Here is a 17,262-nt window from a genome sequence, read left to right as displayed (position 1 = left end):
ACTACGAATAAGTATAAAATATCTTCATTCACAATTTGAATCTCCTGTAAATACTGATAGTTCTTTACCAAGGCAAGAAGCTTTGATTTAATTCATCATTAGAAAGAGCACACAATTCCTTAAGTCACCTGGAATTAGAATTGTAGTTTGTTTGCTTCTCAATAAAAGTTGTTACAGTGCAAGTGTCTACAAATCTGTCTTTTTTGGTGAAATACCAATGGTCAGAAGGCATTAGCCTCATTTAAACCACAATCACTAAAACACCATGCTTCCTACTTAGGAAAACACAAAACTTCATATAAAAATCAATACTCAGGGAGATTCAAAGATACAGCCAATACTTTAAGAGGCACTACACAGAACTAATACAAAGAAAAATGCATAATTTCTGCAAAAATACAAACCGGAAAACTAAAATATTAGGAAAATAATGATTCAGCACCAACTGCAGCAAAATTTTCTTACAGAACACTATTATTTTAAACCATCATTCATGGTTGGCGCGTTTTACTTGTGATCTGAAGTTCCTTGGCATGCATAACTCCAAAATCATGGTCATATCTTCCTCAGTTTACCATTACAAAAATTTTTCCAACTAATGTTGTTACCTACTCAGTATTTTTCTCAGTTGTTTGTTTATATTATCACCACCATGAAAGTGGAACTCCGAGTCAGATTTTGTTTATCCGAGTGCGTTATGGGTAAAGATGGCTTATGTACCAGGAATGTTTTCTGTTGTTTTCACCAGGAACTATGGATACACAGGAAAATACAAGTGCAATTCTTCCTTAAATTGTAGTAAAGACTGGCATTTATAATGAAACTTACAAAGATGAAGACAACTTAAATTTCTCGGTTGGTTATTCCAAAGGTAGCTTCTTGGAGGGTTCTCACCCACTACCTTGGAAGTTAATTTTGTCGTTAATCACTGATTAACCCTCAGCAGTTTGGAACCTAAAAGCCTTCAACATCTAGGGAAGATCCTGACCAGCTGGAAGACATCAATCCTACCCGTAGTTCTGATTCAGATCAAGTTTATGGAATATTTTCAAACTAATATAATGCACTAGGGCAAGGACCTGGTGCCCTAAGTTAGGTTGGGTTGGGTGTCATGGTTGGTTGGGTAGTAACCATGTTAACAGTCATTTGCAGTGCCCTAGATTAAGTTAGGTAGTTGATCTAGGGTTACGCAAGGACCTGGTGTCCTTGGTTAGGTTAGGTGGAGGGTCCAGGGGGCAACAACCCCTTGTTTTAAGGACTTGAACCCCTAGGACAGCTTAGGTAGGGGGATCTATTTCTAGGTAAGGACTCTACATCCTACATTAGGTTACATAGCGGCATCTGGGAGGCATTTTCCCGAGATGTAACACAGTACCTGGACCTTTCCCTGAAAAAAGCGGGATGCCACATCTTTGAAACTAACCATAAAAGTTTCTTGAAAATACTCATTATGTTTCCTACACCCAAATCACTACAGAGGTACTAATCTAACCTAACCTAACCTAGGGGCATGGCAAAAAAAACCTGGGCTGGTGCAATACCAGCATACATCTCGGGAAATTGCATCCGGGAGGGGCGAAGCCCTCCAGCATGGTGGGGATGCAGCCTGCTGGGTTTAATTAGGTTAATTCAACCCCCTATATTTTACACAATCTATATCTTTCCCCATCCCAAAACCCCCCTTTCCCACTTTGGCCCCCCTAAGTTGTAGGATAGAGGGGCAAATAAAAATTGGTAATAAAAAGTGTCAAGACACATTCAAAGCACACATTAAAACATTGAAAAAATAATATTTCCATGTTCGAAATGCAATAATGGTTTGAAGCAAAATTTTACCATCAACACATGTGCAATGGCCTAGACTACTACCTAACCTAATTCTTAAAGAAAAACCAGCAATTTGGTTCAAAACTAACAAAAACCTGGAATATTCTCACAATTAGGCCTGTGGATAAACAAAACTTTATTTAGGCCTTGACCATAACTAGTTAGCACCAGCCGAGACTGAACACTGACAGCCTACAGTAACTAACCTTGCCTAATACACATCCCAAATGGTCTACTTGCCAAACAGATAGTAACATAGTTCAACAAAATGGCATGTTTATTCGCACAAAGCAGAGACAGGACTATAACTTAAAATGAATATTTGAGCATCAAAACAATAAGCGAGAAATTTTTCAAAGAAGCATACGCCCACCAAGGGTAGGCTAATCATGTTCGAAACAAATGAATAAGGAAATCCACAAAAGTACAAAACTAAATGGATACTGGGACTTATTTAAGACGGCTCTGTATTGTTTAAGAACTCTTAACAAATGTAAGTATTCTGAAAAGATAAGTAACCTTTAAAGAATTAAGATTAACAATGTGCAAGGCTAGTATGCTCTCCTGAAACGTTGAATTGACTATCTAAATTGACCTTGCACGCAACGCTGTACATTCTTATGACCTAAATCGTTTTCGAGGATTATGGTACTTACCTTTCCTTCTTGAACTGATGGGGCGCCATGGGACACCTGTGATCTTGTAGGCTATCACTTGAAGTTTGCTGATAAAGAAAATTCATGTTGAATAGACGCTCTTATTGCATTCGGCTTATCTTGCTTTATTGCACATCTTTATGATTGTATTCAAGTTGCTTCACTTTGGTCTGAATTTCAGATGAACGGCGATACGGTCGAAAAACTTTCGAGTAAGTTCGCAGAGCGAAAGTGTGACGTGTAACAACAACCGAGCTGTTCTTTGTTTTGTGACGTCACATTCAGAACTCGGGCACTCCAGTTTTCAAAAGAGCAGAAATGGTGCAATTTAAGGGAACTGAATTAACACAACGAAAAAATGGCAGAACGAATAAATTACTACATGACATGGAATGTGTGAAAAAATAATATTTCATGCCTTTGAAATGTAAATGAAATATTCCTTGAATGGAACAAGGTGAGTAGAAAACAGATGTGTGCAAAGGAGATAATACTGTCGCATAAACACCAATGTATTAATGTATTTCTATAGCAACTTCCCAGATTTCTTCATCGAATTTCATCCTACAGTATTATAAAATTGGAAACAATGATTGGATACCCAATAGAAGGAACTGCCCAATATTAATGGCCAATATTTCAACAATTACATGTGAGCGTGCTGAGAAGTGTACCTTGCCGATAAACTCATTCATACTACTGTACACCTAATCCCATTCTCTTTTCTCAAGTACAATTAAATCTTTTTATAACGATTCCATGGACGGAAAAATCATAACAATATTCCATTTATCAGAAAAAAAGAGATAAATTTCTTTTGTTAGCGTAGCTTTAATACAAAAACGGTACCCAAAATAAGTCGTTCTTTACTTTGCGTTCGACCAGCCACCAAATTTTGGCGCCGTTACACTAAATCATCCGAGAACATCAAAAAACAACTGCCTAAGATATTCTGGCACTGCGGATGAGTTAAATAATTCCGTAGAAATAACTGTGATTCCGTCTAACACTTCGCAAAATTACAAGCCATCCGGAGAAGTTGGTGGACAAAATGAGACAGAAGTACCATTTGCTCTATTCCAGATTTATTCAGGAGAATGTATACAGGGCATCCTTCCATTCTAAGAAATTCATAGTAATAAAAACACAATATTATCTGAACTGAAATCATTTGATACAGATGAAAATTTTGAATTTTAGTACGCAGATACGGCAGTCATACTATAAAGACGTTTGTCTTTTAATATAGGCTACCAAATCAGACACATCTGCATATACATTAAAACATGGATCAAGACAAAACATTCTCTTTTGACAACAAGAAATGCAAGCTCTGCTTTTCCACGAGCCATAGTTTCTGTAAACATAAATGTTAATCTAAAATGTAATATAAAACAGAAAATTAAATGATCTACAAGATATGATTGATATGTAGTCTATAATACTTGCTTATTCTCTCCAACATTTCCGGTAGCGGAGACAGTTTCCTCACCATCTTCATTTATTTATTTTTTACCTCACAAACTAATTTCATGATTTTAGCCTTTAAATCTACTTAAGTTTACAATAACAACGGCAGCTTCTTGAATTTGTTGCTTCCCAAAATCTTTAATCAACTCATCTCCAAGGGAGAAGAGTTTTAAAAGTTCTAGTTATAGATCGTGAAAGTGCTTTTGGAACTTTCAGACAGGCTACCTTACATTAAATATAAGATCACTCAAAACTTCCTCTGTGGTATTGTAAGCATAAATTCTATATTGGGTAACTGTATAGTCACAATAAATCATTTCACGCTGCATAATCTTCCTACATAAAATGCAATATCTATTCGTATGTTTTTTTTTTCTCTATGTAATACAGATAGGCAATGGAAAACATGTTTCGCCTTGTAGACTTGCTATCTTCCAGCCAAGAACGAGCCTCATTCAATTTTGGCCCTTACAAGGCTACAGAATGGAGGAACATTGACCTGGGTGTCAGAACGACTCTTGTATCATTATCATACACAGGTTTGTACTGAAGGACCTCTCACAACTATTTTGACACTCACACAGTGCCATTACATGCAAGATTACCATTCTATAACGGAAAAAAATGCATTTAAGTAAGGCTATGAATACATTTTCAACAGTTGTCCATTCTGAAATGCTATCTTGTCGTATTTACAATGAAGAGTTCATTCCATACTATTCTCGTCCATTTGTACTGTTCTTCAGCATTATCATCAGGTGCAATAAGGCTTCAGGTTATGCCTCTCCAAAATAATTTAGTATTAGTATAGACATGACATCTTTTAAAGTTTCACCTCAGCTTATCTCTGTTTTTTTTTTTCCAATACATTTTCAGTCATCTTCTTACCAGTCTTGGATTGGAATCAACAACCAGTTACCTAGAGAAGTCACAGAAATAACCGAAGCACCCTGCTTGAAGGACCGCTAGTGGGGAATGGCGTTAATACCCATGGACATTTGACTCTCCTGGTTTTCTTTGCATGGGAAAGCCATCCTCGTCCCCTTCCTGAGCTCCTCTCTGAAGTTCGGGTTCAGTAATGCTAGAAAAACAATTGTAAACACGTGTTCAAGCAACTGAAGAATGTTAGCAATACCTCTAAATAACTCATGATCTCCATAACATTCATTCTGATGGAGATCAGCAAAGTTGGTCATATAGACTGCTTCTGGAAAAGTGAAGCTCACGGTTGAACAAATGATTAGAATAAGAGTTACGGTAAGGTTAAATTCCATCTTTCCATCATTGCTGCTTGATAGATCTGGGTTACTTAATTTACCCCTGGCAATAGCTATAATTAATCCAATGTTAAATACAGCGAGGGCTACCCAAGGAAGCCATCGAACTAGGGTTTCATGAAAATACACGAATATCACATGCCACGTTTTCTCCTTATTCAAACGAACAGCATCTTCAATGACATAACGAGGCTTCGGGTGGCCATCCGCGCAGGAAATATTCACATTGACGAAGAAAAATATGTGAAGGACGATGTCAGCTACAAGCACAATAACAACCCTGCGCCAGAAGACCTTGTTTTTGTCGTGGTTTCTATAGTACTGAAAGTTCCAAACCGCTAGAAATCTGTCGAAGGACAGAAACAGCAATATGTAAGAACCCAGAGGTTGCAAAATCTCAAGGAATGACCAACAGAAGTATCCGTAATAAATAGCTTCGCCGTATGAATTGATGGAGCACCCGTTAATGGAAGTGGCCACAGGAATACTCATCACACACACCGCAAGGTCTATCACTGCAAGAACAAGAAAATACCTGAAAATACAAGAAATGAAAAGTTCATCAGTTGGTTCCTCTTACGCTCGCTTATCGGCATAGTTGCCTTTGATTTGTCTGTTAGAAATTCTCGAAATTCACGTGCCATAACAAATTATATTTCTTTTGCGACTGTCAATAAACTGAAAATGTGATATGAAGACTAATCCTAAGATAACTCTCAAAGAATTTCTAGTACTTGTGTTAAGATTTTGTCCCTACTGCCTAGGCATGAGAAAAAGAGGTCACTCGAGGTCTTCTGTTTAGTAATGGCCTGGCCAAACTAAAGAATAAAACGCAACCCTACTCACCGATTAGCCAGCACAAGTTGCATCTTCGGTTTCTGGAGGATGGCTATGCAGATCGAACTGTTTACCACACCTATAACAATGATCAGGGGGTAGACGATTCTGTAGATTATGAACTGTTCTTCAGTATATGAGTTATATTCTGCTTCCAACCCCTGACATGGGTAGGAGTCATTTGGATATGCCTCCGACATGATATTTGAGATTTAGGAGCTACTTATGGAGAGCCAATGTTTATTACAGTCTAATCCGTCTTCCCTCAACTTTGCAAGATATCTTTCTCAGTTATGCTGGAATCTTTGCAGTTCCCTCGGGATACTTCGCTGCGGTCTTTCTCGATTCTACAGAGCTGTAAGGAGGAAGCAACAATATGAGAACTGATAAGATAGAAGAATGAGCTTTGTATTTGACACTGTTATTACTTAGTAGTCAACTCTCCAGAATCATTACAAAGAGCTACCATTCCGAGGCTATGTTTTACTTTTCTCTAATGTTACCTGAAATATTTAGAGTTCAAAAAAACTAGATTACTCTAATACACATACATGCGGACTATATTGGTCCAATGACTTTCAATCCTTAAAAAGAATAAAGAATAAAAAAATAAAAATTCCAGCGTCAACACGGTAAAAGAGAAAGAACTTCATTCTGCTGTGCAAACCTGGAGTTTGGTGTCGTTGAAAAGGAGTTCTTACTGAGTTGCTTTCCTTCAGGTATACTGTCATTCCTCCTTCCAGACATTTGTTCTTTAATAAAAATTCCTGTTGAGTAACAAACAGAGGAAGAGTGTGAGGGATATAAACCATACGGCATTTTGCATCATCTGCATCCTGATTCAATGCGCGGAGAGAGAACCTATAACTGTGAAGTTCATTATACAGACTCCCTCTTCTGACATCTGATTGAATTGAATATAGAATTTAGGCCAAATGGATCTACATTTCGTCGTTGTATATGACATTCACCCCAACTTCCTTCTGGTTATGATTGCTACTATTAAGAGGGAAAACTGTTGCGGTTAAACTATTCCCTGTTATCGTACAGCATTTCATTAATCTCTAAACTAAGTTGGCAATTTAAGATACACGAATGTAAACAAAAAAGTAACAATTTATACAAAGCGATGAACTTGCAAGGCTTGGAACTGACGTGAAAGATTGCGATTGGGAATTTCAAATAGAAAGCAAAATCAATCTATTTTTTCTTTTATATACAATATATATATATATATATATATATATATATATATATATATATATATATATATATATATATATATATATATATATATACTGTATATATATATATACCTTTTCCCTTTATTCCTGACCGGGAAATATATTGTAGCCTAAATCCCTGATCTGGTAATATGCATCCAGACTGGACAGTACAGAAGTCAATTCCAGACAGAGTTCGAAAGTTGTTCAAAGTTCATTTCAACTGCTCAGAAGAGAAAATAGTTATTTTTACTCGTTCTATTCACCCCTTTCACCCATTTTCCGCTCACTCGAACTTAATTCCCTCTAAAGACAGGATTTACTCTCGTATGGTATACACATAACTTTGTTACTTATTTTCAGCGTAAGGAATTGCAAGAGAAAACAAGTAAAAAATGTGCCAAAGTTTCTTCGGCGCAATCGAGTTCTCTGTACAGCCTATACAGCGTTTAATCAAGGACAACGAAAGTAGATCTATCTTTCGGTGGTCTCGGTATAATGCTGTATGAGCCGCGGCCCATGAAACTTTAACCGCGGCCGGATGGTGACCTGGCTATATCGATGCCATAAGCACGATTATGGCTAACTTAAACCTTAAATAAAATAAAAACTACTGAAGCCAGAGGGCTGCAATTTGGTATATTTGATGATTTGTGGGTAGATGATCAACTTACCAATTTGCAGCCCTCTAGCCTCAGTAGTTTTTAATATCTGAGGGTAGACAGAAAAAGTGCGGACAAAATAAAGTGCGGACGGGCAGACAAAGCCGGCACAATAGTTTTCTTTAACAGAAAACTAAAAAGGAACAAGAATTTTTCTTTAATAAATGATGAATAATGAATAACCATCGAGACAGATCAAACTGATTTTTCAGACAACAACATTAAAACGACTTAACTATACTTTGACACCAAAATCATCAACATAGGAAGTGGTCGATATTTTATCTAAAAAACGTTTGGCTCATGATAGTATTTACTGCCGAGTCATTTCAGACGAGGCAGGTGGTAAGTTTATAAAATTTCGTTTAAGTTTGTGCCCTGCGATAATAAATGTATATTTTGACATCCTGGGCTATGGAGTTAATAAACATGGGAGATCGATACCAAAGACAGAAAAGCATGCCATTGCATATTCAAAGCTATTTAGGCCAACTACTTTTTAGAAGCATGAATACATTTCTCGAAAGGGCTTCTTCATTCACATACTACTGCATGCTGTCCCACACAGGAGAGAAGTGTCATGACCAGCTGGATTAATGGTTTATGATATATACATTAGTTTTCTTTCCCGGTTAACTAAGTCACAGCCATATTCATACATTATATCTGATAATTCGATTTGTAATTCATGTGCCATATAATAGCGTCAAACTAAATTTTGAGAAAATCTGAGGTTATTAAGGTCAGGATTATAGGAGGTTTTTACATCACCTTAGGTGCAAAGACGTTCGGCAAGGGGAGGAGCGATTAATTAGTGAGATAAACGACAGATGATGGAAGCGGTAAAATGCCAGCCAGTGCGAAGTCCCAGAAAAATCTTAAATTAGAAGCCATAGCTGGGAACTTGGACCAGATGTCCCACAGAACGATAATAAATAAGACTTCTCTCAATGTTAACATGAACGGGTGAGCAAGTCATGGAAAGCGAATACCATCCCTCTTGGAATACCGGTTTCCATTACTCAGTAAACCTTAACGATTTCACGGCACATTTAGTCTGTCAGTTGATGCTAGGGTAATCGACATAAAAAGATATGACAACACAAAATTCAATATTATAATTTTTAATTTAGCAACGAAATAAGACGATAGTGCAGTGAGGCAAAAGCTCTTGCTAAATATTTGTTTATAATGCTAACACGAAAATTGTGAGGCATTCAGCATTAGAAAGGCCTCTCGCAACAATAAAAATGTTTTGAGTTATAAGTCATCAAAGTTTTGGAAATTCAACCTGCTTTAGTTTCTATATTTTTCAAGATACACAGCTGAATTTGGTATGAGATGAAGTATTTGCGATCAAGAATAGAATAGTATGGATGAAAAAAATTATAGTTCACCCCCACCCCCTTCTTAGGACAAAAAAAAAAAAGGGGGGGATTATTTTTAAAGCTGGTCTTCGCGAAAAACGCCATTTTCAAAAGTTGGGGCGAGAGGCCTGCTAATGCTGAACACCTGAAATAATCTTCATTATACCTTACCTTAACACCATTAAAAACGTATTGAATACCAGAATGGATATTGCTAAGTAAACAAGCAACGTTGTCATCGCTGATCCGACAGATTTAAATCTGCAAACAATTTCCCTTCTTTTTCTTTGATGCACAGAAACAGACAACGGTACTTGCTCTGGGCAGAAACTCCACTATACTAACTATGATATCCAACATTAGGGGAAAAAAACCGCAGCGTATGATCGTCCCTGATGTTAAAAAAAAAAAAACACACACTTCCTGTCAGCTAAGCTTAATCTGAAATTGTATCTTCGTCTGTCGCTTTTGTGTCTTGACAGCGCTGTAACTTCAATATACCATACTAAATAAAACTGCACGCATATTCACGGCAATGATGACTGTTCCTTACTCTTCTGGGTAGAGTTGTTTTATGGAAATCTGGAGTTCTTCGTTAGAGAGGTGGATAGAGCTGTCGCCTGGCCCAGCGTTCGACTCTCCTACCCGGCTAATGAAGAATTAGAGGAATTTATTTCTGGTGATAGAAATTCATTTCTCGTCATAATGTGGTTCGGATCCCACAATAAGCTGTAGGTCCCGTTGCTAGGTAAGCAGTTGGTTCTTAGCCACGTAAAATAAATCTAATCCTTCGGGCCAGCCGTAGGAGAGCTGTTAATCAGCTCAGTGGTCTGGTTAAACTAAGATATACTTAACTTATGGAAATCTGGAACTGTCTCGCAAAGAGTGTAAGCCAAGCACAGATTACGTCTTGTCAAAAAGACTTGCAGATATTCGAGTAGTAGTAGTATTAAATTAGTTTAACCAGACCACTGAACTGAATTTAACCCTCAAATTACAGCTCTGTATAATTTAGTATGAACAGTCGTTAGAAATTAAGATATAATTCAATGCGCAGCTAAGGAAAAAAAAGATTAGTTTCTATGCTTCCCATTAAGAACATTACTGGGTAATTTTCATGTGCAGAGAAAAGGAAATCTATCATTAATGCAAACTTTAATTAATACTGTAATATTTAAATGGACATGCCAGTACAGACACACGTACTCATATACACTCACACGCAAACGCACACAATACACACACACACACTATAGTGTTTCTATATATATATATATATATATATATATATATATATATATATATATATATATATATATATATATATATAATGTACGTATGTATGTGTGGGTGTATAAAACGATTACTATGATGGAAATTTTCTGTTTATGCACGATTCAGCTGTTAAACAATGAACTTGACAGAGACCATTACATTGTTTGTTTTCTAGAACCACCCGGGTTAGAACCAACATTGCTCGTGAGAACCAGAAAGTGCTATTCATATGGCACTCCTTAAAAAACACAAATGTTGGGAATACCTACGTGTTGTAGGTATGTTCGTTTGCTCTCGTATGCTTTTTAACTCTGGTCAATTATTCCTTTGATATCAAATTCATTATACCTTGGCAATAACTTCAACGTAAATGGGATCGTATTATGATAGATGCATCTACCACTGACCATATATATAAATATATATATGTGTGTGCGTGTGTGCGCGTATATATATATATATATATATATATATATATATATATATATATATATATATATATATATATATATATATATATATATATATATATATATATATATATATATATATATATATATATATATATATATATATATAACTTTATCACATACACAATTGTTCTGTGCATTAGTAGAATTACTAAAAGGACCTCATTCAAACTGGATGGTATCTAATGGAGTTTTTATTCAAAAAGTTACAAGCTTTCTTGGACAAACAGTCCACATTATCAAGTATCCGTACGGATGCTTGATAATGTGGACTGTTTGTCCAAGAAAGCTTGTAAGTTTTTGAATGGAGTCCATCCAGTTTGAATGAGGTCCTTTAATAATATATATATATTTTATATATATATATATATATATATATATATATATATATATATATATATATATATATATATATATATATATATATATACCAGTGATTTTAAAATCCACAAGGTCCTATACAAATCTGAGAACTGAAGTCTTACGTAATATACTGCAGGATGAACTTTCAGCTACTCTATCGTTTAGTCAAAACTTCCGCTCAAACAATCGTGGTTTCTGCAAGGAGTTACCAAACAAGTTTCTCGACATTCGGAAGTCAAGTCAATCCTCAAAAATATCTTTCACATCATTACTATGTTTTTTTTTTTTTTTTTTTAGCAAGCCAACTTAACACATTCATGTTGACTGGTAGTCATAATAATTCTTAAATACTCATCTACGGTTCACAACTAATTTCCTCTGCTGCACAACAATAGTATCTCACAAGCCCTCAGCTCTTGGTCTGGGATTAATAAATACAGAAATATCTGGAACAGCTTGACTGAAGGACTACTGATTGTGACTTTCGATTGACTTTCCAGGCGCTCTTGGCAGAAGGCTTCGCCTACAGAATTACTGAACTCCTTTCTGAAAGCTGGGTTTACAGTGGTTAAAAACGCGGTAGATGAAGATGTTGACGCAGATGAAGAATTTAGATTAGATGGCTCTAAATAACTCATGATTTTCTTGGAGAGAAACAATGTTGGTTGTATTGATTGTTATTGGAAAGCTGTAAATCGTTGGTGAAAAAAAAAAAACGTTGAAATAAGTTATAACGAGGCTACATTCTATCTTTCAGTTATTGCTGCTCGATATATCAAATAAACGTAACAGGTACTTCTTGGCATCTTATATAATTTCATCTTAATCTTTCTGAGCTTCCAAAATAATTATTTGTCGAAACAGAACGAACTGATATCAAAGAAATCAAGACTAGAATTTAGCTAAGATATGAGACAAAATGACCAAAATCAGAAGATGGATTTTTCAGCCAAAACAAAGGCTTTGCCTGGAAATCAAGTGATGTGTTGGCTTTCATTTAAGGTCCACAACCCCCACGCCATTTTGTGAATATAAGGTTTTACTCTCTAAGGTTTTTGGAACTATAAACGTTATGAATTGAACTGAAAATAAAATTTAGGTCAACGGCCAAGCACTAAGACCTATGAGGTCATTCAGCGCTGAACGGATATTGACAGTAAGAAGGTATGAAAGGTGTGACAGGAGGAAAACCTCACAGTTGCACATGAATCAATTGTTAAGAGAGCGTTGAGGAAAGTAAGATGGGAGAAAGACAATATGAAAGGAGGTACAGTAAAAAGAATGAAAGGGTTAGCAGCTAGTGGCCCAAGGCACGCTGCAAAGAACCTTATGTAATGCCTACAGCGCACCGCATGAGGTGCACTGACGGCACTAACTCCCCCTACGGGAGATTATATATATAAACGTTATAAGACAACTACATCAAATTTTTACGGTAAGAAATGATCGTAAAGAAAACATTCTTCATTAACTTTGGTTTCGCATAGTTTATCGTCACTGATGGTGAAAATGTTTAAGAGACTCAAAAATAAATGCATCTAAAATAAAAAAAAATAAACTTGTTGAACCTCTCTAGAGCTCCTGTGAGACAGAGCGTATAGAGGCGTGAGATTCGAGAATTCGTATAATTGCATTCATGCGTTTAAAATAACAGAGCCCTTTAACAAATTTGTCAACATAAAAGCAGGGGGATACAAGACTTCACTTCAAATAAAAACGAATAAAAAATTGCTCTTACGGCCTTCCATTATCATTAAGATGTTATTTTTTTTTAAACTTCGTCCTTCGCCTTTGTTCTTATCATTACGAACTCACTGTGTACTTTCTATTCGTGCACATGCGTTTTATTTATTTATTTTTTTCTTTAGCTTGATGATGTCTGTTTGAAATCGAAGAAGGGAAGTGTACTAAAAAAAAAAAAAGTGCATGCGTTCTAAGTTCTATTTTTGTCTCTTGAGGGTGCGGTATCTAAAGACGTTATCATGGCTATTGCCGGATGCCGTTGTTTTGTTACAACTGAAAATTACTCTGGGAAGAGAGAGAGAGAGAGAGAGAGAGAGAGAGAGAGAGAGAGAGAGAAACAAAATAATCATCAGCATCAAATTTATTATTTGTATAACTTTTTTTATGAAGAGAGAGAGAGAGAGAGAGAGAGAGAGAGAGAGAGAGAGAGAGAGAGAGAGAGAAATATCATCAGCATGAAGTTTCTTATTATTGTATATAACTTCTTTTTACGACAAAGAGAGGTGTTTGCAATTTTTTACACCTCAAGCTAATAGTGATAATTGCATCAAGATTGGCACAAGTGATTTCTACTGAATGGGCAAATATGAATTTTTTTTAACCTAAGAGCAGACTGGGAAAGCAAGCATGGGCAGTACAAGGAACGTATGGAATTTTTTGATAAACACTAAGATTTTCATTGCGCATTTAGTCCTACAACTAAACTAGTGCGTTAGACATGAGAAATAAATCAAATACGTGGTCAATATGAGAGCTAGTAGTTTATCTAAATGAAGAACGATATAAAATAAAACCGACATAAAATACCTTGCTGCATTTTACAAAATTCTCACCAGGAATTAACGTTACACCACCTTGCCTACAGCAGTAAAAAAATGTATGATAATAAGATTGAGCAGTAATTGCTAACCTTTTGAAAATTTTACCATTTTCAGAACTCCTAAAGTTTCCTTGGGCAAGTGATGTGAGTTCTTTCTTGAGAACCAACTGAGGCACCTGGTCTACCGAAAAATTTTTGTTCTGAATAAGGTGATCATGCACTAGAACCTAGGACAATGAACTTCTACATATGTTGTGGACACTGCACTGATTAGATGAGACAATATCTTTTTTCTCATTTCCTGTTTGGTGTTTATCTCATTTTTCCTAGGTTTTCCCATCACCAGGACTAAAAGTGCACAAAGTAATCACTAAAATTTTCATTGCTTAACACATAATAAAAATTTCCCTCTGTACTCAACCCAAAAACTAAAAGTATTTGAATAAAATATCTTGAAGTCTCCTCATCATTTCCTCGTAAGTCATTCTTAGATTGCATACATACACAATTATATGTTATTTTTTAAACTAATAAATATGAAGATATACGACAATAATAAATAAACACATAAAGTATGTTCGAGAACCCCAGAGTAACCACTTGTGTGTGTTGGAGTGAAAATCTCCAGACTGTCTGATTCAAATTTTATGCCAGAACTACGAAGATTTCCTCAAGGAAAGATAAAGAATTTTACCTGCAAAATTAAGCACTCCAAAGACTTAAGAAATGTTTGTTAGGTCCTATGGGAAAATAAGTTTTAGCATTTCACTGTGAAACTCATTCGAGATTGTTTCAGCTGACAACTCGTATGCTTTTCCTTATCGGTAATTAATGGGAAAATCACCTCTGTTATCACAAGCATGAAAATGCTTTCCATTTTCTATATTAGATTTTGGTGAGCTCATTGATTGCCCAGGAACATTCTACAAAAATATGCTTTGAAACCTTTAATAATAATAAAAACATATCCTTCATGTAGCATATGAAAAACAGTCAGTTCTATCTAACATAACATGGGCTGGTTGGGGCAGCCCCACCCTGGGAGACCTTCCAGAGGGAGGGCACCTCCACCAGGAAGGGCCTCCTCCAGGGATGACTTCCCAGGATGGAGGCTGGGCTCCTGCCATGCTGGAAAGCATCCTCAGGGAAGGGTCTCACCACAAAGGTAAACCAAGAACTCTTAAGGAAAGAATCCTTTGAGGGGAGTCTCAGCCCCTAGAGGCCAAGACCTCCTAGGGAAGGCATCCCTTGAGGGGGATCTCAGCCCCTCCCCAATGAATGCCTTCCCAGAGGTAGTTCGGACACACCCACCATGAGGGTCCTCCTTCAGTACTGCCTTCCCAGGAGAGAGACAGGGCTCCTGCAAGGACAAGGAACATCCCTGTATTAAATCCTCACCAGAGATGTGAGACCCAAGGCTTCCTAGGAAAGGTAAACTTTAAGGAGGGATTTCAGCCCCTCATCATGGATGACTCCCTTGAGGAAGATAGGGTACCCCCAACTAGGAGGTCCTCCTCTAGGGATGCCTTTCCAGGAGGGAGGCAGGACTCCTGCCTGGTCAGAAGACATTCTTGGAAATGGGCCTCAACATGGGGCTGGAGGCCAAAGCTTCCTAGGGAAGGCATCTTTTGAGGACCTCCTCTATTCTCTCACCATAAATACCTTCTCAGAGGGAGCCAGGGAACCCCTACCAGGGAAGTGCTCCTCTGGAACTGCCTTCTTGGGAGAGGGGTAGGGCTCCTGCAAGGCCAAGAACCATCTCCACAGAGGTGGTGGCCATACACTCCTAGGAAGACATCCCTTCAGGTGCATCTCCAGCCATTGCCAGTGTGCCAAGGGTCACCTGTAAAAAGCTAGAAAGTCCAACTGTCTGAAAGGTGGGCAGCCCTGGCTGGCTCTTGTTGAAAGCAGCCATAGAAGTGAGGCCTCCAACTGGGTAAAGTATCCATGGTCCCTAGGTAAATGCAGACCTAGAGTCGGCTAACTGGTTAAGCAAAGGGCTTGGGATTTAAGAGGAAGGTAGCCCTAAAGGAAGATCCTCCTGTCAAGCAAAATCCTCAGGGCTTTCCTGGGAAAGGCAGCTCTGGTGGAAGGCCTCCTAGTTGGGTAAGAGCCTCTTGGCAAACACAGGGGAAGCTGCCCAAATAGAGAGATACTTTAGTGCTAAAGTGAAGTTTCAAGAGGTTAACATGGCGCACTAAGCTAACCAATCTGTGCATTACTAGGGTTTTTTTTATTCTAATCATAATACATTATTTTCACCATTCTTATGGGTCATCACTCATAGGTTCAATCAGTACATCTTAAAAGAACATCACATAACATAGAATGTTAATTGATTCTTCCCTGCTTTTGAATATGTTCTGAAGTGCAATTATATTACTGACAGACAACCTATGTAATAGATATTACATACATTTTTATGATACATTTCTGTTTTCTGTGAATTGCTATACTTTTGTGTATGCTTTCATGTCAACATAAATAGCATGTGGGTAAATTAAGTGTATTTTTCCTCATTTCAATTGCTTAAGGATGCACAGCATACATAAATACTTAAGGATTACCAGTAACTTGACCGAAAAATTTCCGACTTACTTTTTCGAGAATGATGTATTAATGCATGAGCAATCCAACGCATGAAAAAACACCATGGTAAAGAAATATCTTATTTATAACGAAAAATTTCTGACTTACTTTTTCGAGAATGATGTACTGTATTAATGCATGTGCAATTCAACACATGAAAAAACACCACGGTAAAGAAATATCTTGTTCATAAGTTATTTTTAACAAATTCACATATGTGCATGAAGGATGAAAATAATATTTTGAATACTTTACAAAGAGCTAAAATCTAATTTTCTTTTTCGTTTATAGATCCTAGGAATTTTCTAAATTTTATGGCCATTTCCAAGTAGGGATACGGATGGGTATCTGAAGGAGGTGAAGTGTATGTATATGTCACTTATACATAACATTGATGAAGAAAAATTCTTTGATGCAACATTATCATTCAGAGAAATTGGATATCCCAATATATAAATGATACTCAGGCATATTATGCATCAGTCATAAACTTGCAAAAGTTATTAGGATCCAGTGAACTTCCAAGAGGATTCAGATAATTACATCAATATGTGAGAGAAATTGTTAGGTTTTTCCTGATAAATTGTGCATATGTGCATTTGTCAACTCATGATGCCAGTTCAAATGTTTGAATATCATCCTGTTTCCTGTGCATTTCTCTATATGCAAATAAACTCAAACCA

General features: G+C 36.8%; 1 protein-coding gene and 1 long non-coding RNA gene across 3 annotated transcripts in view; both read right to left on the bottom strand.

Annotated features, from left to right (window-relative positions):
• The window catches only part of LOC136854046 (uncharacterized), a 46,561-nt gene extending 43,807 nt beyond the window's left edge, over positions 1-2,754 (bottom strand). The window contains exon 1 of one of the 2 annotated variants that reach the window (XR_010857605.1): positions 2,484-2,754. This is a non-coding gene — a long non-coding RNA (uncharacterized lncRNA). The remainder of the gene's footprint in view (positions 1-2,483) is intronic. The other variant, XR_010857606.1, reaches the window with a different exon arrangement.
• Positions 2,755-3,556: 802 nt separating this feature from the next.
• Positions 3,557-9,938, bottom strand: LOC136853896 (probable G-protein coupled receptor B0563.6). Its single transcript, XM_067129811.1, has 4 exons — positions 9,491-9,938; positions 6,735-6,834; positions 6,077-6,422; positions 3,557-5,765 (listed from the first exon to the last, which is right to left on the bottom strand). Exons 3-4 carry the CDS (start codon positions 6,265-6,267, stop codon positions 4,919-4,921), a joined length of 1,038 nt encoding a protein of 345 aa, XP_066985912.1. The 5' UTR covers positions 6,268-6,422; positions 6,735-6,834; positions 9,491-9,938; the 3' UTR covers positions 3,557-4,918.
• Between the last annotated feature and the right edge of the window lie 7,324 nt (positions 9,939-17,262).

This window comes from Macrobrachium rosenbergii, chromosome 28 (genome assembly GCF_040412425.1).
Source record: "Macrobrachium rosenbergii isolate ZJJX-2024 chromosome 28, ASM4041242v1, whole genome shotgun sequence".
Lineage (NCBI taxonomy): Eukaryota > Metazoa > Arthropoda > Malacostraca > Decapoda > Palaemonidae > Macrobrachium > Macrobrachium rosenbergii.
Note: the sequence above shows the minus strand (reverse complement) of the source record. Positions and strands in the feature narration are given on the sequence as shown.

Coding starts and splice junctions, on each gene's coding strand:
- LOC136853896 (XM_067129811.1), bottom strand. CDS start 6,267: ATGTCGGAGGCATATCCAAATGACTCCTACCCATGTCAGGGGTTGGAA. Junction 5,766..6,076: donor CAACTTGTGCTGGCTAATCG/GTGAGTAGGGTT, acceptor TTGTATTTTCAG/GTATTTTCTTGTTCTTGCAG.